The sequence below is a fragment of the Rhipicephalus microplus genome, chromosome 2 (assembly GCF_043290135.1).
Source record: "Rhipicephalus microplus isolate Deutch F79 chromosome 2, USDA_Rmic, whole genome shotgun sequence".
In the NCBI taxonomy this organism is placed as follows: domain Eukaryota; kingdom Metazoa; phylum Arthropoda; class Arachnida; order Ixodida; family Ixodidae; genus Rhipicephalus; species Rhipicephalus microplus.
In genome coordinates this window covers 202,017,910-202,040,055 of record NC_134701.1, presented here as the reverse complement: position 1 = coordinate 202,040,055, position 22,146 = coordinate 202,017,910, and the positions used below count along the sequence as shown (strand labels likewise).

The following is a 22,146-nucleotide window of genomic DNA, read 5'->3' as shown; positions in this document are numbered from 1 at the left end:
CAGTGCTCTCAGAGGAAGCCTCTACTTCAGCGCCGACTTCCTTCACAAAAAAACCAAAAAAAAAACCGCCGTGTGCAAGCTTTAAAAAAATGAGGGTGAGAACGAAGTTTTAATGTAGTGGATGGTTCCTGAGAAGATTGATAGGCCGAAGAACATACTCCGTTCACGCTCCAGCACCCTCTTCAATCTTGGTGTTAACATCCGCTGTAACGCTTCCCCGGAAGTTTCCGAGCTGCGTTAGACTGCTCCTGGCGTGTCCGCGAGGAGGTGAAAAGGGAGGGGCCCAGGCAAGAGTTACCTCCTGTAAAGAGCCATTCATGCGGGCCTAACGCGACCAGCACGACCACCGCGTGCACGGCTTCTTTAACTCGACTCAGTCTTTCACCCGTTGAAAGACACTTTTTAAAACGTGTATCACCTACTTCCTTACTTTCTTGTCGGTGTACGCCTGTCCAATATTTTCATATATATATATATATATATATATATATATATATATATATATATATATATATATATATATATATATATATATTACACGCACATTATGTCAAATTTAATTATGTCGGCCAAAAGTGGTTTTTCGTTGCTCGTCAGTAAAACATTACATATAGAGGGCTAGAGGACTGAACACATTTATTGCACTGACGTTACTTAAACAGCCACTTTGGAGCACCAACATGATGGTACGCAAAATCTGCGACACCACGTTAGTGATATCAGTGCATGACATGCTGGTTCTTGTCTATTCCCGCACAAATAATGTCCCAGCTACATCGTTATCACACTGAAGATGGTTAATTGCTACGTAAATAGGCTGCCCTAACGTCCTCTTAGCTGACATGTTCGAGCTATATTGTACGTTGGTGACGTCACGAGCAAGCTATCAATATGACGCAGTACTATTAGCCAGCCAGTATTACGCAACAGGTAGCTTACGTGTTGTGTATTTCGCTTTATTATAGGGGAACCTATGAACTTTTCATCTGATGCGAACATTGACCATCGGTGTCAGCACTAAAGATGCCAAGAAATCTTCGTCACGTGATGACATCAACATATGGTTTCATCGTAATGCCACAGATGACTAAAATTTGTAACTTCACCATTACATCATGTCATGAAATTGTCACTCCGTCAAAGGTTGGTCTGATCTCGGACGCAGTTCGAAACCAGGTGACGTCAAGGAAGCCTGCAACTGAATCAATACATAAGCCAGTACAAGACCAAGTCAGGCGCAAAAAGCCTTTAGAGGGGAGCGGGGAAGGATCAGTGCACCCACAAGGATGAAAACTAAGAAGATTGCTGCCCTTTTCGAGTCGTATTAGGGGAATGCATGAGGAACTTCGTGAGTTATTTAAAAACAAAAGTGTTCTAAGCCAGGGTCCACCAAGATCTCAGTGACCGACTTCTGTCAGGCAAATGACGTCTGAAAAATAACACTAATCAGAAGACAAAGAAAAAAGTGGTGTCGACGGAAGTCATACCCACAACCTCTTGGTCAGCGAGAACAGCTGGTGGGCCCGCTATCCACTGCACCACAGACACATACCTTGCAGGCTTTCAAAACACCTTTTTTATCTACCACTGCCCTCTCACAGTATTTTTTCTGTTTGGGGGTTTAATCAGTTTATTCAGCTTATTCATTCATTCAAAGTACAAAATTCATAGAATGTAGTATGCAGACGAGGGTCCCAAAGTCAAGCGACTGCAGTGGGACCCTCGGTTAACAATAACAATAAAATTATTAATTATAACAGCATGTAAAATACGCAACACATGTGAAAAGTAAACAGTGATCTTACATAAAATAACACCAAGAAAACAAAAAAGGAAGTCAGAATGCGACACAAGAACAATAGTAATAAGTTATATAAGTAAAACATAATCACGCCATAAAGCAATAATCTAAATTTGCAAAGTCTTTCTAATTTCATGCCCGGATACAAAAGAATCGTTAAGTAATCATCGTTGTCAACCTAGTTATGCAAGACGAAGTTTTTAAGATCACGTTTGAATGCATGAAAAGATGACGATGATTTTAGTGTATAGGGCAGGTTATTCCACAATTTAATGACCGCGAAGGCGGATGTCATTTTGCCATAATTGGTGTTACATTTAGGTAAAAGGAAGTTGTGACTGTGGGCGAATCTAGCGCTATTGGTGTTAGTGAGTAAACTAGCATCGATTAAATCAAACACAAGCTGTTTGTTAAGTTGTTTATATAACAATATGATTAAGTAAAAATTAAATAAGCCAGACACAGTAAGAACACAGTTAGCCCGAAGGAGTGGGGTAGCATTAGAATAAGATGAACTGTTTGTAATAATGCGAATGGCCTGATTCTGAATGTGCTGTACAGACGAAATATGAATGTTATATGTATTTCCCCATAATGTAATGCCATAGGCGATGTGACTATGTATGAAGGCAAAGTACAAAGACAATAAGGCTTCAAGTGAAAAAAAAGGACGAGATTTGATGAGTGATCTCATACCAAATGCTGTTTTTGTTTGACGTAAAGAATATGAATGGTGAACTTTAATAGAGGGTCTAATTTTACGCTCAGAAAATACACACAGTTAGACGCAGGAATGAAATGATTGTCAATGAACACTTGTGGAACGAAAGGTAGCATTTTTCGTGATGTTTTAAAAACCATGAACTGAGTTTTGAGCGGGTTTAAAATTAAGTTGTTTAAGCGACACCATTCAACGACATTAGTCAGTTCTTTGTTCAACATATTGATCAGAGTAGGTAATGATTTATGCGAGATGGAAATGGTCATATCATCAGCGTAAAGAATAACTTTAGAATCTCCAAGGCAGTCAGGCAAATCATTAATATAGATACAAAACAGTAAGGGTCCAAGAATAGAACCCTGTGGGACCCCTTGATTAATTTTTTTAACGTTAGAATTAACGCCCCCAATGCAGATTGATTGTTCACGATCAAGAAGGTAGTTTTTTATGAAGGTCAAGGATGGGCCAGTGATACCCAAGGACTCTAATTTGCTAAATAAAATATTATGACTAATGGTATCAAAGGCTTTCGTGAAATCAAGAAATACAGACCCTGTAAAATTACCGTTGTCGATGGACGTTTTCAAGAAATCGGTTAATGATAGCAATGCTAAACTCATAGAACTACCAGCCCGAAAACCGAATTGACAAGGCTTTAGCAGCTTAAATTTATTGAGGTACTTGTTAATATGTTTCACAAATAATTTTTCAATAAGTTTGCTGATGGAAGACAAAATAGAAATAGGGCGGTAGTTACGGACATCTGTCGTATCACCTTTTTTGTGTACTGGTATTAACTTGGCTTTTTTCAGTGAGCTCGGAAATATACCATGTTTAAAAATGACATTAATTATATTGCTTAAGACTTCTGAGATGTCTGGAGCAGCAAGTTTAAATGAAACGTCGATACATTGTCTAGTCCAGCGCTACAGTTTTTTAAACTCAGGATTGTAGAATATACTTCGTCAATGGTAACCGGAAATAGAAAGAATGAATGGATACAGCGGGTAAGGGTGTACGAGGATACTGTGGGCCTATCATTGTATACTTCATAAAAGTAATCACTAAAAGACTCGGCTATGTCAGAAGACTCAGTACAGATTTGCTGTTTATACCTAATTTTATCGATGACATTACTAACCTGAGGTCTGTTTAAAAAGTCATTGAAAAGTTTCCATTTTTTCTTTGGGTGATTTCTTGCTTTACAGAATTCTTTTTCATAATAAAGTCGTTTTGATTTTTTCAGCAGTTTATTCAACATCTTACTATATTTTTTATACCTAAGTCTCAAATTCACATTAAATGGCTGTTTTCTTGTTTTCCTGTAGAGATTATCTTTTTTCCGCATACTAATTCACAAGCCTTGAGTTAACCAGGGATTACGTTGAAACCTATATATTTTCTTGCATTTAACAGTTTTAGTGCTTGCATGCACAGCTTTAAGAAATAGGTAAAGAAATAGGTAAAATGAAGGTAAAGCGTAAATATGCATCGCGCGCGCGTGTGTGTGTGCGTGTGTGATTGTGTGTGTGTGTGTGTGTGTGTGCGTGCGTGTGCGTGTGCGTGTGCGTGCGTGTGCGTGTGCGTGTGCGTGTGTGTGTGTGTGTGTGTGTGTGTGTGTGTGTGTGTGTGTGTGTGTGTGTGTGTGTCAAGGTCGCGTTTCAACACCTGATGGTTGAAATTTTTGAAACCCTCCCCTACGGGATTCCTCATAACCCAGATAATAAAAAAATGACACGTTTTCAACCTTAACTATACTTATCTTCTGAACGCACTGCACTTAACTTCAGTGGGTGTCGATCAACCGCTATCAATGCGATGGCGTGAGTTTGGATGGTAGCTTAGCTCTAGGTAGATTACAGCAGAACACCTTAAAACTCCTGCCTTACTTGTTTTCGGTGTGATATCACACAAAACTATTGCACGAGGTCTGCAAATCTGTTGGTACGTTATTCGTAGTGTAAGCACTTTGGGACGTTTTTACTGCGATATATATTTCCTAAATTTTGACATCTTCTTTGCAAGCTCGAACATTTCTTTCACGAAGCATACTGGCTTCTACTCAACGCACACTTGAGAATATATCAATTGTTGCCACAGGAATTGTTTTATTTGGGTGTAACAAAATATTTAATATTTATTTGCAAAAGGATAAAAGTAGGTAATTCGATACTGCGAGCTATTTATGAAGACTTATATTAATTATGTGCCCGAAAAATTGCCTCGTTGTTTCCCCTATTTCTTACACCATGCAGAGAAATATACTTGGTGTAGAGGTCGAGTGTTATTATGTGGCATGTACCAAGAGCGCATGTTACTCAAAAACACAAACCTCATTAAGGAAAAGATAGCGCCCACGTTCCGCTTCATTCGGACTGGACGAAACGTAGCAGCTAGTGACCTTTAAAAACCCAGTGTCTCAAGACTTCTGGGTCTCGTTTACCTTCATACATTCACTACGCTTGATAGGTTTCTTCTGTAAAGCGCGCACAGCCGCACGTGCAGCCTTAGTACAAAAAAGCTAGCTTTACAGGTGTGAGGTAAAGCTTGTATAAGGCAGTGAGGAACTTCAGTCATTCTGAGACATAGGTATTCGGGATGGCATAGCTTTGCGGAGGTATAATCTCACGCGTCTAATTCATGAAACGTCCACTTCGTTGGCTTTTCTCAGTGAGCGGATCAGCGCGCGCTAAAGACGATACGATGGCGACACGGCTGCAATAGAATTGCTTCAAGATTCGACCCCTGCACGAGTGTTAAATGTCCGAATTATTCTACATTTATTTGAAAGCTGCTTTGAGCATGCCACAGCAGCCCTAATAATACGCTGGCAGACACTCGCTGCCACCACACACTGCAAATATAAAAAACACAACGTACTTTCGAGACACAAGTTTTCTTTAAAACTTTGGGCCCATAGAGTATAAAATAATTTCATTTTAGGAGAAAACTAATAAAACGTGTTTTATCAAAGCAGTAAATCGTATTTCTTTATCATGCGTGCCGCACGATTGCCCCCATAATAATGAACGAAAGAAGGAGAGAACCTACAGGTGCATTATCCCTCATTAATAACAATGTTAATGAGAACGACCAACGTTCAAGACAAAAAATTATATAGAGAATGACATTTTTGTAATATTTATATCAATATAGATAAACTGAACTTTATGGGAAGACAACTTGCTTCAATGTGTTAAACAGCAGCTATGATAATAATACACACAGGAAAAAAACATTGAAATTTTTGTAAAGTAGTAGGGTGCCCTCAGCGCAAGGTCATGCTTCGTGCTTCTTCTAATGCTCACCCACTATTCTTATATAAAATCGGAATATTTTCGTAGTAGAATAAAGAAATGGCCCTGTATCTGCATGTTACACTGCAAATTTTGTCAAAAGGTGATAAACTTGCATCTGGAGAGAGTGAACAAAACGTTTTTTGATGTTCTGTGGAAGAAAATTGATGAATGGTATTCAGAAGGAGGGTGAGTGTTAGGGTGCCTCGAGTGTGCAGCGGAGGCGAACGAGTGCATAAAGTGACGTCACACGTGAGACATGAGCGATGTACGGAAGATAACTTGAAAAATGGAGCACGCGGTGTGCGTGCCCGTCCCAGAGGCAATAAGGTGTTGAACGCAAGGCAACGGGTAGGTGCCGCCACCATGTCAGCTTAGCAAAGCGTTGGAAACACTTGCCTTATCGTGTGAGCGTTGCATGGTAAGTGCAGCGTGATAAATGCTACGGTCCTTAGACTTACTTATGAATGTCCTTTCTAGTAAGAAGACATAAGAACGGAATATTGACGTGATGTTAGGGTGCCTCAGATATTCGCAATAATTGCTCTTTATTTGACAATCGCACAAGTAAGAACGCCGAACATTAGCAATATTGGTGGGCGCTGCGGATGGGGTCGGAGATTTGGGGTATCGTTTGATGCCGTTTGGAGTATCGTTAAGGACGGACAAGCAGAGAAAAGTACAGACAGACCAAAATGTTTACGTCGAAGGTCCCCAAGAAAGACTATCGTCTTTAAAACAGCATTCGGTCGTGATTGTAAGGCAAACAAATGACTCTTTGTACATGTTTTATAGACAAAGCAGCTATTTGTCTAGCCTGTGTTACGCTATCCCATATACGTGCTCACCAATCCTATCGCTGAAGGTGTTGGAGTGGTGCCAAGTAGGTCAAGTCATAGCTCCACGTTGACGCCACTCCCTCCCTCACCCGCAGCAGCTTCCGGCCCCTCAACCCGCTCGCAACACACTTTATGTCGCTTCACTCTCTCCACCACCCGCAACATTCGACCACACGTCGAGCGGATACACTAGACAGATTTAGTTGCGCGTCTGCTGCAGCTGTACGGACGCAGCCTGCCAGCCATTCGCAATGGTTGGCTGCGTCCCTACGGCTGCTGCGAAAGCGCAACTTAATCTGCCTACTCTTTTGGTTCATTCATCTGCGATAAAACTTACACGAAACCGCACCCATCTCCCGTGTCTTTGAGTTTCAAACAAACGTTCACTCGTGTAAACGCTACACAGAGTTTGACTTCAAGCCATTGTTCGAGCACCCGCGTCGACACCTGTTTTAACCGGGTCAACGCCGTGCGCACTGCTGCTGCTTCGCATCCCATCTGGTTTTCCTTCGGGTTGATGGTCCACTTTTTTTTGTGAACTAGAATACACTGTGAGGATTTGGAAACTTGTATGAATAGGTGAAAATATTTACAGACCACAATGTTTCATTTTAGAATGAATGGCACAATCGAACTAACCGGCTCCACTGGAGTCAATGCTCGTTCAAACAAATATTTAGCGTACAACCAGGCCACGTCAACTCAACAAGTATCGAAAAACTCCAGCCTGAACTGGTACCCTGCCTTTGTTCACTTCCAGCATAAAACACAAACACGAAAGCCGTTTTGTGAAGAATCAATCAGGTGATAAATAAAAGGTTCCACTTCGCATTGTGGTCCCTCGAACAAGAGTACGACTAGGCAACCTCCTCTCTGAGCCCCTTTATAAGCTACTTTTGCCCCCTGAATGGGTTCCGCTCCGCCAGATGAAAAGGTCTGCCTAGAAGCAGCCTTTTGTTGAGCACCACTAAATGGGCCCGCTTCTCTGCTCTCTACTTCTCTATTCGCGACACAGCAGCTCATTGTAGTCCTCGTGGCAGTGAATAGAGCGAAGTCTTTGGCAGTCGACAAGGCGCGAATCTCCTCATTGAGCTACTTTTTTTCATTTTTTTCTTTTAATTGAAGCAGAGGCTTGCTTTTTCCCCTTATCTCTCACATACGCCTTCTGTTCGTTACTTGTTACGACCGATATGGCGCGAACAATCAGTCAAGCTATTCAGTCGTAGGCGAGAATACTGTTGCATGCTCGCATCGTAAGCGACTTAGTCCCCACTGAAACGGACCGCATGTCATTTAAATAACTCAGTCTGTTTTTCTGTGCAGATGTTACGAATATATGCCGTTGTTATTTTGTCTATAGAAACTGCATAAAGAGTGCATGATTTTTGAAATGCCACACACGTTCATACAAGCACTTACTTGCTGCTTTTTCGTGTTTTTCTTTGGCCTAATAAGCCGTTACATTGTCGAGCTTTCCATTTTTGTTTTCTTCTCTAACATTTGCCATGCCTACGCCTTTACGTCACTGATTGTAGTTTTAATTTTTTAACTAGAACTGCTATGAGTGAGACGGAAATAGAAAAAGCAATGGAAAGATATCGATGTTACCCGCAAGAAATTTTCAGTTAGCTACATTTTGTTCGCCCGGGAAAAATGTATGTTAAATAAGAAAGAAGGAGAAGAGCTTTTTACTAGAACATAAGTTGATATATATGTAGAGTTTAATGTCCAAAAGCCACTATATGATTATGAGAGATACCGTAGTGGAGGGTGCCGGAAATTGCGACCACCTAGGGTTCTTTAACGTGCACCCAAATCTGAGCAAACGGGCCTACAGCATTTCCACCTCCATCGGAAATGCAGCTGGCGCAGCCGGGATTTGATCCCGCGACCTGCGGGTCAGCAGCCGAGTACCTTGGCCGCTAGACCATCGCGGTGGGGCAATAGAACATAAGTTATGAAGTTATTATGACATGACGCATGTATAACAAGTTACCATTGTTAGTGGACAACCGCAATGTGTCATTCAGTCCGGCTTCTTTTAGAAAGCACACCCTATTTTGGAGGCTACTCATGTTGAACAGGCCACTGCACCGGAGCTGAAACTGCATACTAGTGAGCGAGACTTGAATACCTTAGATTGAATAAATGACTGCCATTATTACATTCTATATACCTTCTCTCTGACACCCTTATGTCGATTAATCCTTTTCTGTGTCGTCTTTCTTGTACCTGCAGCCTCATCCTCGAGTCCTCACCTAAGCGGTGGCCATGGTCCAACCATCATGCTGGAACCCCCGACAGCCGTGGACTTTTCTAACGAGATGGGTGCCGTGCTTCCCTGCTCGGCCCAGGGACAGCCACACCCGATTATTCGATGGGAGAAAGAGGACGGAAGCCCAGCAACATCGGTGAGCAAAAAAAGGCATATAGGCATTCCCAGTCTGAGTTTTACTTATTCGCTTATAATCCAAGCTCCATGCTTTTATTACCGCCATCCTTCGTGTACCAAACATGAAATGAAAAACTCAGTTAAATTGAATTCAATATCTGTGGGAACAGCTAGCAGTACCACTGCTTCGGAAGCGTATATTATAATCACAATGAATACCGAGCAAGCATTACTGCTATAGAGAAGGAACTGTACTCTGAGAAAAACTTAAATAAAGCCGGAGTTACGCCACAGGAACCAGAGCTCTATGCATGTGTACATAGAGCTACCCAGCCAAATAGCTTGCTTTTGCTTATTAGAAACGGAGAAAACGCAGGAGACAAAAGAAAAAAACAGGGAGATTAACCAGAACAAATATATGGTTTGCTACTCAACATGAGAAAAGTTGAGAAGTTAACTAGAAAAGTGACAAAAAAAACCAGAGGAGAAAGAAGTATACAAAGGAAGGCAAAAAAGACAACCAGACAAGTGACAACATTGCTACACTGAAGTGGAGTAGGGAATCAGGGCATTAAAAGCCAGAAATGATCATGCAAGAACTTCGCCCGAGGTTTAACACTGCCTTTTGAAATGAATATATAAACCGTCAGATAATGCTTTTTTACACAAGTCTGCCGCAAACTTAAAGCACTTTTAGGTTAATAACTGTCCAAATTTGAAGTTCTGCCTTGGCTGTTTCACTTGCCTTCTTTTCCAAATATATTTCTTTTCTCTTCTTTCTTTCTACTTTTTAAGAGGGGGGGGGGAGTCTGGGAACTCAATCATTAGTAAGTACGGATACAATAAAGAGAGGAACTTCTTTTACTTGCGGACGTGTCTTGGTTTATGCGTATAGAACTGCAGTCGTGGTGCTCTGCACTAAAAAGAGAAGACAACTATGAAACTTTTAAAGCAGGAAGGTGAAAAGCATATAATAGTACAATGAGGTATAGTAACTATGTCCGCCGTTGTGGTATAGTGGTTACAATGCTCGGCTGCTGAGCCAAAGGCCGCGGGTTCGCTCCCGGCAACGGTGGCCATATTTAGATGTAGGTGACATGGCATAAGCCTGTTTACCATGCGATGTCAGTGCACGTTAAAGAACACTAGATGGTCAAAATTTCCGGAGCCTTCCACCAAGGCATCTCTCAAATCATATGAGGGTTTCATAACGTAAAACCCCGGATAATATTTAGTTGTAGTAACGCTAATATTGTCCTGATATTTACAAGCTGAACAGTTGCGGCAAGCACAAGCTTTGCGCATAGTTTATGCCTAACTACTCGCAGCGTATATAAAACAAAAGCCAGCGCTTTGGCTGGCTAGCTTGTTTGTTCAGCGTACGCTTTCGACAACAGCTACGTCGCGGCAAAGAGGTTGTGATCACGTCGAAGCTAAGAAACACGTAGTGATAACGTGTATGGGTAATGCGTTAATGTTGACAGCCTGACAGCGGCAGTGTTTTCTTGCCCAGGTACCCGGCCTACGAGAGATCCGGTCGGACGGCTCGCTCGCACTTCCGGCGTTCAGCGCCTCGCAGTTCCGACCAGAAGTGCACTTGACCACCTACCGTTGTGTTGCGTCGAATTCCTTCGGTCTCGTCAAGAGCCGCCTCACGCACGTTCGTGGAGGTGAGTGTGTGTGACAGCAAGCATGAACTCAGTGTGTGTGACAGCAAATATGAATAAAGACGTTCCACGATTACGTGACGTCAAAGCTGTGGTTCGGGAGGTGTACTTTGAGTGAGGTGCGCTAAACATTCTCTGCGGCTCTTACTATGCAAAGGAAACCAGCAAAACATGCCGAAACATTCTTTTTTTTTTTAGCACGAAGGTGTTTCTTGCCTAGATCCATATGGATCGACTGACGCATTTTTGTCACGGAAGTGACGTTGAAAAATAGATATTAAGAGGTTGCAGAGAAAAAAAAAAACAGAAGGCAAGCATCAGTCACACGCAATCTAACCAGCAACCTCTCAATTCTCAGCGCGCTGTGCTAGCCACTACGCCACAGAGCGTACATTGCCTGGAATGCTAACGGCAAGAAATTTATATACACCGTACACCCCTTGGCAGGGCTCAGAGCTACAGAACTCTAGCACTTTTTCGCTATCAGTGGCACGACAAGCTCGCGTTGGGCGCGCTTTAAAGGTCGGCGCCTCCACGAAGCGCCGCCTACATGGAGGGTGGTCTCGCCTGCGCGTGCCTATCAGACTCGTGATACAGAATAGGACAACGATGACCGTGCATGCGGCGGCAGCCGCGTTTACGAAGAGCGCGCTTCTTACACTCAACGCAGGAAGTAATGTGACGGTTGTTCGCGCTTGTTTTGTGAAAAACTGTGCGCTCGTTTCGGCCGTCTTTCTTTCTGTTTGAACAGTGCGCTTCAGTTGTAAAGCTGGGACAGTTGTTGGTCCGCGCTCATCCAGTGCATGCTAATTTCGTGCGTGCTTTCTACTTGAGCTGTGCGCTCAAAGTTTCAAGCTGCTTGTCCTTACTATCGTGACTGTGCAATTTGTCACTGTTACTGAAGTATTGCACAGTGAAACCTCAAATAATTATTTAAAGATACGTTTTTCTTTTCTTTTTTACAGACTACTATATAGGGGGATCCGCCACGTTTATTTTTAGCCCTTTTTATTGTTTACAGCGCAGAGCGCGCAAAGTGGCATTCTCGCTTCTCTTCCAAGCCGTTTGTGTCAAGCACCTCTTTCGAGTTTCTTAATTATCCAAAAGAAAAAAAAATGCCCTGAACATTAAACTGGTACGAAATATGTAGTTTTGGTTTAAGATAAAGCTATGTTCAATATATGCACACTTTGACGAAGGAACAGGCATCCGTGGCGTCCCTTTAGGTGACTGTTGTCAGCCTTTTCACTCCCTCACTTCTCCGCGTTTTTATTGTTTTTTGCGTCCAAATATTAATAATAATAATAATAATAATAATAATAATACAGTGAGAGGACAACCTCAGTTAATAAGACACTTGCTGACTATCAGTCTTAATATTAGAATTTAATTAGGTTCGCTGAAAGATTGAGAGGCTGCGATCGTTGCGACACCCAGTGGAGTGGGTTTCGACAACATGTTCCAATTTAAGTGGCCTCTGAGATCCACTTCGGCAGCTATCAAAAGCCATAGGTAATTCAAGTAATACGCCAGGGCACGTATTTTGGAATTGCTGTCCCAACATCGCACGAAAGAGGGAAAAGAAAAAGTGCGAGGAGGACGCCAGCGCCAGCGTCAGAATTGCTCGCGCGCTATTGGTTCCTCTCTGTAGGGGACGTGCACGCCTGTAGGTGACGTGCTGGAAACGCACGCACATGCCCGTTATGGAATGTGCGGAGTTTTTCGGGCTTTTCCATCGTAGGGAAGCACCCACAACCTGCCGCCACACTCTTTCTCTACGTTTCCCTTCTGCCTTTCTGCATCTCTCATTCCCTCTCCCTGTAAGAGCTGAGCCAAACCGTGCTACCCGCAAGAGTTGTAGAAGAGTGACTTTTTTGTTTTGTTTTATTCAATCAACCACTACATCATATGCGCCATTGCTGGCATGGTCGACGCTCATGTGCGAATTAAAGTTCGAAATTACCATCTAACGTTCAATCACATGCATCGCACTTCTGTCACACACCATACTAGTTCCAACTGCCCTAGCAGAAACGCGATTTCGACTGTCAAGGCAGACGCCCAGACGCTCACGTCTGAATTAGACCCCAACACACCAAACGTGAAGCGTGTTTCGGTCAATGACGCGGTTCCGAATAACATGGAAGCCTCGCGCACATTTACGTGCGAAATAGACGCCAGTTCCACCAGCCCATCTAACGTGAAGTGCCTCCTCGTCGACTTCTGCACGGACGGATGCGCACGAGTGGCTCGCCAGCTACAGCAAAGCAACTAATAGGACGATCCACGTCGTATTAGATGCGATCCACGTCGTATTAGTTGCATTGCTGCTGTCTATGCTGAAGGCGTCACGGAGGCACTTCACGTTGACAGTCGGAACCTCTTCGCTCATTGAAACCATCACCGTGTTATCGTCATCTTATCGAAATTCACTAGCTCACCTCGCCGCACGGTAGCGATCCATTCAAGACACCGAAGGGGCGAGGGTGCTGAGGCACGATGAAACAGCCGTAAACACTTCTCTGTGTTTTAGGCACTGCGCCGTGCTCCCGAGCGGGTTGCAGAAATTAGGTGCCTTTTCTCATCTTCTAACCACTACCACCACCACCTCTGTGTTTCTGAGACTCCGCGACGACGACAGTGACTGCCGGCGTGTCTTCGGGAGATCGGCGGCTGAGCGAAAATTCGCCCCATATCTTAGCTCCAAATGACCACGAAGCGGGCAATCTCGGGGGAGTTAACAATGCCCTCTGCGAGGCTTCCGCGGCGTCTGAATAGGCAGCTCGAGCACCCAACTGAAGTCTTTTCTTCGCTACCTTATCTTCGCTACCTACGGGGTCTGGGTATATAACCCAGACCCCGTCCCTCGTTACCACGGATTATGGCGGGGGCTGCGCCGCTTAGCCGGAGAGGGTCTATGGCAGAGCGGGGAGCATGGCTGAAAATGAGGTGCAGGTGTGCAAGTTTAGCCGGTGTCGCTGCGTCACCAACGCGCGCATCACCAGCACGTCACCTTCAGAGGCGAACCAATAGGGCGCGAGCAATCCTGAGGCTGGCACTGGCGTCCTCTTCGTACTCTTTCTTTTCCTTCTTTCGTGCGATGCGGGGCCAGCAATTCCAACTACGCCACCAGGGCACACCTGCTGACCCAAAGGTGACGGGGTCGATCGGCCGGGACGGTCGCTTTTTGACGTCGGCGATATACTATGGTCGCGTTCGGCGTGCGATGCCAGTGCAAGGTCATAATTTCCGAAGCCCTCCACAATGGCGTGCCTAATTATTATATCGGGGCTCTGGCACGTAAGCCTTAAGGCAACATTGTTAATCACTGTTATTACACCTGGGCACATGATAACCCATGGGCGAGTGCCAGTAATAGACATCTTCGTCACAGATAAGGGTGTTCGGTAATTTTTTGTGCAGCACTTAAACTCATTTTGTTTCCTGCGTATTTCGGCACATGTAAAAGTATGAAATAATTAATTCGATCAAACCGTTCGCAGTGACAGAGTGTGATTCCAGCACTGTTACTGTTGTTGTTGTTGCGAGTGTTCTCCCACATCCTTCAATCTCGTCTGTCAGCTGAACGCAACTACTTTTATACGAGCATATAACGTGGTGAGGCACAAAGTTATGGACACCAAGCTTCCCTTATTCACAGCATAATGTGAAAATTTAGCTGTATAGAAAATTAAAATATGCCCATTGCTTACCGCGCTACATGTATATGGAATAACCTGCTCAAAATCAACTTCGCAATACGATGTCGAAAGCAGTAGAAATATACAACAGCTGTGACGAAGATGCTTAAGGGCAAACTAAACTTTTTGGCACGGGGGGCAATAGTATCGCTTAACGTTCTACATGCTGGATGGCACCTTTCATTTTCACCTTCTGGTCTCGTTTAGGAGCATATATAAACCAAAATAAAAAAGATCCAGAAAGTGCGGTACAATAAATAAGCGTACGAGACCTAAAAAAAAACTGAAAACAAACTTCGCACTTTTTTGCACGAGCTAAGTCTATGGTTTTTAATTGGGAACGTGTTCGATACATCTAGCGAAGTGACCTGTGCAACGGCCTTTGCTGAATCTTTCATGACATTCTCCTGCCTTTGCAACGGTCTTTTATGACTTTTGACTAAGGCAAAAAGGTGGTAGATTCTCGGAAAATATAACAAATGCGCATCTAAAGAGACTAACACGTTCTGCGCAACTTCTAGAGCAATATTCGACTTCCTGAAAGCGCCGTCAATGCTACATTGAGTCAACATAAAATGCTTCCGGCTTTTTGCCTAGACCAGCAAACCATCGATTTGCATTTGCACTATCTATCGCAGCTGTAGCCAAGATGGTGTTTGGGGGATCTTATGCTTGTTGCTGTCGTTATTGCACACAGCACGGGGGAAAAAATCATCTGACACAGTTGACGTCTTATCACCATTTCTCCAAAGACCGAGTACCGCAAAGTAGTACATCCCGTTATACAAAAAAAAATGTAGCCATACGACAGCATTTCAAAGGAAGCTCGACGGAGAAAAATATCTGGTGGTTATTGCGCTGACTGCACATCCACTTCGCGGCAGATAAGCACTCTGCGTGAATGCAACATCATCTATAGGCGGTGACGTATATACGACGATGAACGAGCAAAGATGAAGATCGGGATGCGGCGAGAAATACGACCCACAAGTCCGCAAACGACGCGGCTCAGCGGAGAGATATAGAGTGACGATTCGAGGACGTAAATCAGGGACGCCGGCGCCAGCGTTTTCGGAAACACCCAATGCGCGGTGACATTTACTGATTATGGTAGAGCTACCATATCCATTCGCTAAGCGACGAGCACCCATCGGCTGGCACGTTTTTGCTAACTGGATAACCTATATTACGTTTGGTTACGGTCGGGATGCGTGTGACTGCATGCATTTAAGTGTGCCGTTATTCTCGCTCAATAAATCCTCAGAGTGTGATGAGTGTGCAATGGACCAAACTGAAAGACAAGATTAATAGCTTTGAGCGTGAATAAGAGTGCAAAAGCGAACATTAGGATCCATATTTAAGTACGTAGTTGAGGCAAGGCAGTGACAAATGTCCCGTTTTGTCTACCAGTTGCTTAATACTATGCGGCTAAAATAGTTCGAGTGGATGTTTTCATTCACCTAATTATATTTCTGCCGCTGTCATCATATTTATTAATGAAGTTCACTGTATATCAATATGACACCTCGACGAACCACCGTATGTAAACAAATCAAAACCCAGGAATCCTCCATTATGGCGTCTCTCATAATCATATGGTGGTTTTGGGACGTTAAACTCCACATGTCAATCAAATCATCAGAAAAATAAAGAAAACATTTTTCTTCGATAGCTTTGTGAGGCTTATTCGCCACTTGGTTGTGAAAGTGCCAGATAAAATTGAGAATATTGACCTTCAGAGCTATGCGATAACACAATGAACAACTTACTTCAGTGGATGTGAGAACCCCACCCTATTGTGTAAGACTATCACGACTACGCTGTCCACATCTATAGTGACCTGCTGATTGCCGACAAATTACGTTTCCGACTAATGGCTGCTATATGTATACTGCAACCACATAGAGGTATACATAGTAATCTGTAGCACACGAAAACGCCACAAAACGACCGGAACCCAAGCAACGCCTCTTTCTTGTGTCGGTATGTTGCACAATAAATTACTCGAGATAAGTGCTTAGCCCGTCGACACATTGCGTTAAACGTAGAAGTAAACAAACAACCATCAGCGCTGACATCCAAAGTGCCTTGTTATATACTTATCTACGTGCGGTCGTAAGTAATGGTTAACGACTTGTTCCCTTGGCTATTTTTCGGACTCTAGTTCCATCTTTTCCTGCAGTGGCCATCGCAACAAACGACCTGTCTGTAGAAAGAGTAACGGCGAAGAGAAAAAAATGCGCGGTAACAGATCCAAATCCCGCTCATTATCTTCGAGCAGGTGCTCGAGTTCTCTTAACGCAAAAGGGAAACTCTGAGGGTCTGAAGCCGGGGATAACGATAGCACGAGCTATCGTTATCCCAGCGAGCCATGCCTTTATTCTGCTGTGCGCATTCTCGAGGATTGATACGAAAACGATCACGCTCGCACCGACGAACCCGAACGAATTCGAGGTAGAGAAAACAGAGCGCTAGCTTAATTTACCTGTTTTTTGTGCCACCTGGGGAACAAAAAAATGAGTTCCATAGGAAAGCTTCAGTCGGCTGAGCTACACCGAAAACTATCATATTGAATTCAATCTCTGCACGTTCTGCGCGGGCTAGCGAGACGTCCCTATTTCATATTATTGTAACTTTTTTAAAACTTTTGGATCGTGTATTTTTACGAGAAACCTCTGTACTGATCATTGATAGGGCCACAGCTGGATGACTAGAGGCACGCGAGTTTTTCGCTGTTTAAAAGAGCGCTCGTTTTTCTCTTATCCCTCACTCGAGGCATCCGTTCGGATCTGAGTACATCATCGCAGCTGCAGTGTGTACATACAATTGCGCTTTTCTCTCCGAGTTTTTTTTTATGAAGATTCACGAACAGCTGGCACGAATCTCACGTTCACCAGGGCTCTGCGAGTTGTTGGGATGCCGGCACGAGCCACGTGTCATTGAAACAGAGGTCCCGAGAAGATTTGTAGCATGCGCAGAAAGGGGGCAAGGATTTAGTTGCGTCTGTGCCGCGATCGTTTGTCTCTGTATACGGTCTCACGTATACAGAGACAAGAGGCCTGCTATGCTGCCCCGTTCTTTCTACGTTTGCTGAATTACGGCATTTAATCACTTGCGTGAAGGCCCATATTTCTAGAGCTCTTGTCTGAGTAGTATTTCTTTTTTTTTGCACAGTTCTCGCTATGATGTTGCTGCCATAGAATTCATGGTACTTCTTCGGTCTTTTTTGAACCGTATTCTCAGCGATACAGATACCTCACATAGAGCGGTAAATTGATTTCGTTCAAAATACAATGTCAAAAACGAGTATCTTCGACCTTGCAGTGTTATGTGTTTCGGGTCTCGCATAAAGTTTCATACAATAAAACCTAAAGCGTAGTCTGGCGCTGCGATCGTGCACCACCATGGGAATTATGGGAAGTACAGGTGTCGGATTGGAGGGCGTTAGCTAGCGCACTGTTTACACACCTTTTTCTGCAGTTGCAGTTTCGTTTTTCGCGCGGCAGAGGTAGGGGAGTGTGATGCAAAGCACTGAAGTAGCGCCGTTGTTGTTCAACGATGCTGAAGACCACTAGGACTGTTGATTTGCTGCGACGCTGGAGGTTTATTAGTTTGCTGCGACTTTGGAGCCGTATTTGACAGTTGAAACGAGTCGTCATCTTCTCACCACTCTGCATTGATGTAGCGTTTCATGCCAGTGCAAAATATTGCATCAAGTTCTAAATTTTCGCACTGATGTAGCGTCTCGCCTAAACTCGTTCGAATCGAATACGAAACGACGTTGAAGTGAAGCAAACACTCTGTCATGCCACTATGACGCGACTTCAACACCAAAACGAGAGGTGCGTTTGTAGCAAACCACTTAGACAGACGCATGTGGCATTGCAGCAGACTAAACGCTGTTTCTATCTTGATACTGTATATTTATTTACATGAATTGATCATGCGTACTTTTGAGCAAAAGAACAAGCACGGTTGTCGTCAAGTGCAGTAAAAGTATTTCAATAAATCTTGACGCCAAATCAGGAACGCAATCACAGAGTGATGCACACCCTGGTGGTGAAATTTGTCCACGTTTCACTTCTACCCCATAGTTACAGAACGAAGCAAGTTTCAATTGGTAATAACTTCATATAACATTATTTTACACTTGGCAAGCAAGAATCACGTATCTCAAGAACGTAATTCATCCGAAGCATACCCGAATCCTGTCCTGTACTTCCCAAAATTTTCATGGGGGTACACACGCCGCTGCAGGTGTCCGCGTAGACACTAGCACCAGATTTCCCTGTAAGCATTATTGTATGAAAGTCTATTGGGTCTCGTATCCGCCACCTCAGCAGGGTTTTATTTTAGTTTTTCGTCTTTTAAACACTGTTGTGTTTCCAAACATATTCTTGCTGCCTCTCAAGGCTCTATGCTATTTCGCATGCAGTATATACCAAGCTGTTGTACATGAAGCCATCAAAACTCTAAAAGATGTGCCATCTAAGAAAGAATAGGCAACAGTTTACTCTTTACAGTGAGCCCAAACTCGCCACGCATGTGACTCTTTTTAAAACAGTCATGTAAACTCTTCTCTATGTGCCACGGTTCTCTCACGGGAGTATAACTATATTTAAGAAGAATTACTGTGTATTTTTAAAAAGAGTTACATATGTGACCAGGACAAGTCTCACAAAAAAAAAACTCATAGGACTTTGGTGCTTTTTTTTACATGTATTAGAACTGCGGTGCTCTGTTATTAGACTAATTTTTTGCACGTATATAGTTGCAAAGATTGGCATGTCACTCGACATTATCGAGGAAGAGAACAGCTATCGAATTTGTTTCGATAGCCTTTCAAGATCTAAGTGCGTCACTTCATATTCCAAACAAAATTTTCACTCAGCCTAATTCGAAAAACAAACACCTGCCTCATTAATACAGAACCACTAAGGCAAAATTAAAATATATCAGTTGTATACTAACAATATACGTCAAAATTGTTTGATTGCTTTGCAAGCTGTTTTATAGGCTGCAATAAATGCTTACCGTTCCGTGGTTATTTGCATATATAATAATTATATCTAGGGTTTCACCTACCAATAGAACATTACAAATATTGGGCACACCATGATGGAGTCTTCCCGAAGTTTCATACACAATGTATGATGTAGGTGCACAAGATTGTGCACCTACATTAAGTACAATGACCTTTAGCGAGTTCCCTTTATTGCCGCTGGGTTCAAAATCGCCATTTTTGAGTCAGTAGCGAAGGCTGTAATCACTGCACCACCATGTCAGCTACCTGCATAATGAAGATAGCAAAGGAAAAAAAAATCCCAACATATTTACGAAGTAAATAATGATGAGTGGGCAAAGCTCCTGAGGTTTATTGGTAAAGCTGTGAATCTCCGTGAATATTTATCAGTACATCTTCAAAGATGTGACGAACAGTGGGAACAGACGTCCGTCCGTCTGCCTGTCTGTTTTTCGAAACACATCAAACGATTCGAGCGATGCGAGCGCCATCTAGCGACCGCTTCGCATACCAGGTGTGGCTACGACAGACAACCACGGTAGACAAGCCTACGCCTTAAGGAGTTTCGCCCCTAATGTAACCCGAGTTGGAATGTTCAAATTTTCGCGTGTTTTTGTCTCGTCAGACGGGTATTTTATCTAGACATCAGAGACGCCCTACTCAATCCGTTACGCGCATCATTACTCTTCACAAGGACAGTTTCGTGTCTTCATCTTGGTTTGCTTTACCTTACTAACTCCTCAGTCAGTTAGAGTACTACTATTAACACTGAATTTAATAAAATGCAGCGTTAGTAGCAAAAATTTTGAAAAAAAGCACGAAGCAAATCTTACAAACAATCCTACTCTGCCTGTAGTTATTGCGTTAATCTGCATCATCAAAGGGCGGAACACGGGGAATCGCTTTTCGGGTCTTTCTAACGCTGCACAATAATCATTAGCTGTTGCAGGGATTGATAGTACACCAATGGTGCTTCATCCAAGCGTTTTCGCGTACAAGCAATTCACGTAAATCACCTCCATCAAACAGCTCAGTAAGGTTTTTGTGCGAACCTGAATCAGGTATAGGCCTTTTTTCCGTCAGCTTCAACACGTCCAATAGCTTCCCGAATAGTCGTGTGTGGCAGTGACTGAGCGAGGTGCATTTTTCGAATGATGTGTCCTAATTTCATTCTAACAACGAACGACTTCACATAGGTTACCTGTTTCAGTGACTCAGTCGTTAGAGTCCTCCCTCCGCTATTCAGCACATAGCCAGGAGTTTATCTCCCACCCGTAAATGCCGCATTCGCCAGTGAGACGGAAATTAACGTTCGCACCAGCGAACAAGCCTCTGATACAGGTGCAGGGGACAAGTTATATCTCGTCGACGATGCGTGAAGTAGCTGGGGAAAATTCGTTCGGAGGAAAGAGGCCATTCTTCAACTATAGCTATCTCTTCCACAATGAATTCTCGAGCGCTAACAGACTACCAATCTGCAGAGGGCGTTTTAATGCTTCAATGGGTGTGCTTTGATTGGCATGTTCAATTCATTGTGTACACACATTAGTTCAACACATGGGCCGTTTAAAGATTTTTGTATTACTACTGAATTCACGTGGCGTTTCACACTGAACTATTTCAATTTTTTCGGCCCCTTTAGCAACTCGACACCTCTATGACCTAAATATATCGTGCCATGTTCCTCTTCGCGCAAAAAAAGTCTACGTTTAGCTTCCTCATTACCGTGCCATACTGAGGTAGAGCGCTTCACTCGGGACTTTATACTAGCATCCATAAATTACATACATACATACATACATACATACATACATACATACATACATACATACATACATACATACATACATACATACATACATACATACATACATACATACATACATACATACATACATACATACATACATACATACATACATACATACATACATACATACATACATACATACATACATACATACATACATACATACATACATACATACATACATGCATGCATGCATTGTGTGCGCACCTGCGAAGATGGGTGTGATGTCATTCGCACTGGCGACATCGAGCGTCACCACCTACGCATTTCACGGAAAAGCCTTCACTCTGCATCATTTTGCTTCAGAAAGAAGATGAGCCATCTGTGCCCGCCACTACCTTTCACGACGGCACTTGTTCCGCGCAAAAATACGTGCCGGCGGAGCTGGCCTCGGACACGGCTCCATACCCTGCGACGCTGACTCCTCGTTCGCACAGTGGGTACATTCTCGGTCCCCATTCGTTCGTGTCCGGAATCCAGCTGCGCCGAAGGTGATTGGTTTTTCCTCCACACGGCGCACATATACACGAAGCTGCTTTCTCCATCTGCATTATTTACCCGCGCCTTTCGTCTCCCTGATGGAGGCGGTGGTGAAAAACTTTTATTCAATTAGAGAGGCGGACTCACGCAGGAGCAATCTACATAATGGTTGTATTCCCTATTTGTGTAGGACCCCATTGGTGCTCTCTTGACCAAGGCGAGTGCCCGAATATGCTAGCAGGCAAACATGTCACTTCACATCATTGTTTAAAGACCCCTCGATGGGACATTGATACATAAGGGGTAAGTTTACATGTAACAATGTTTTTATTGCCAAGATTTCCCCTGGAACGTAAGAACACAATTAATCAAAAATGTTGATGGGCATGCTGTGGTGACGAAGTCATGAGGAAGGT

The 22,146-nt window shown here is 43.4% G+C and overlaps 1 protein-coding gene across 2 annotated transcripts in view; it reads left to right on the top strand.

Annotated features, from left to right (window-relative positions):
* LOC119169596 (cell adhesion molecule Dscam1-like) overlaps window positions 1-22,146 on the top strand; it is a 212,616-nt gene that overhangs the window by 85,313 nt on the left and 105,157 nt on the right. For both annotated transcript variants that reach the window (XR_012893883.1, XM_075887259.1), the window contains exons 2-3: window positions 8,896-9,068; window positions 10,563-10,719. Coding sequence is in view for 1 of the 2 variants with exons in the window: in XM_075887259.1 (XP_075743374.1) it covers window positions 8,896-9,068; window positions 10,563-10,719 (330 nt within the window). In the remaining variant the exon portion in view is untranslated. The remainder of the gene's footprint in view (window positions 1-8,895; window positions 9,069-10,562; window positions 10,720-22,146) is intronic.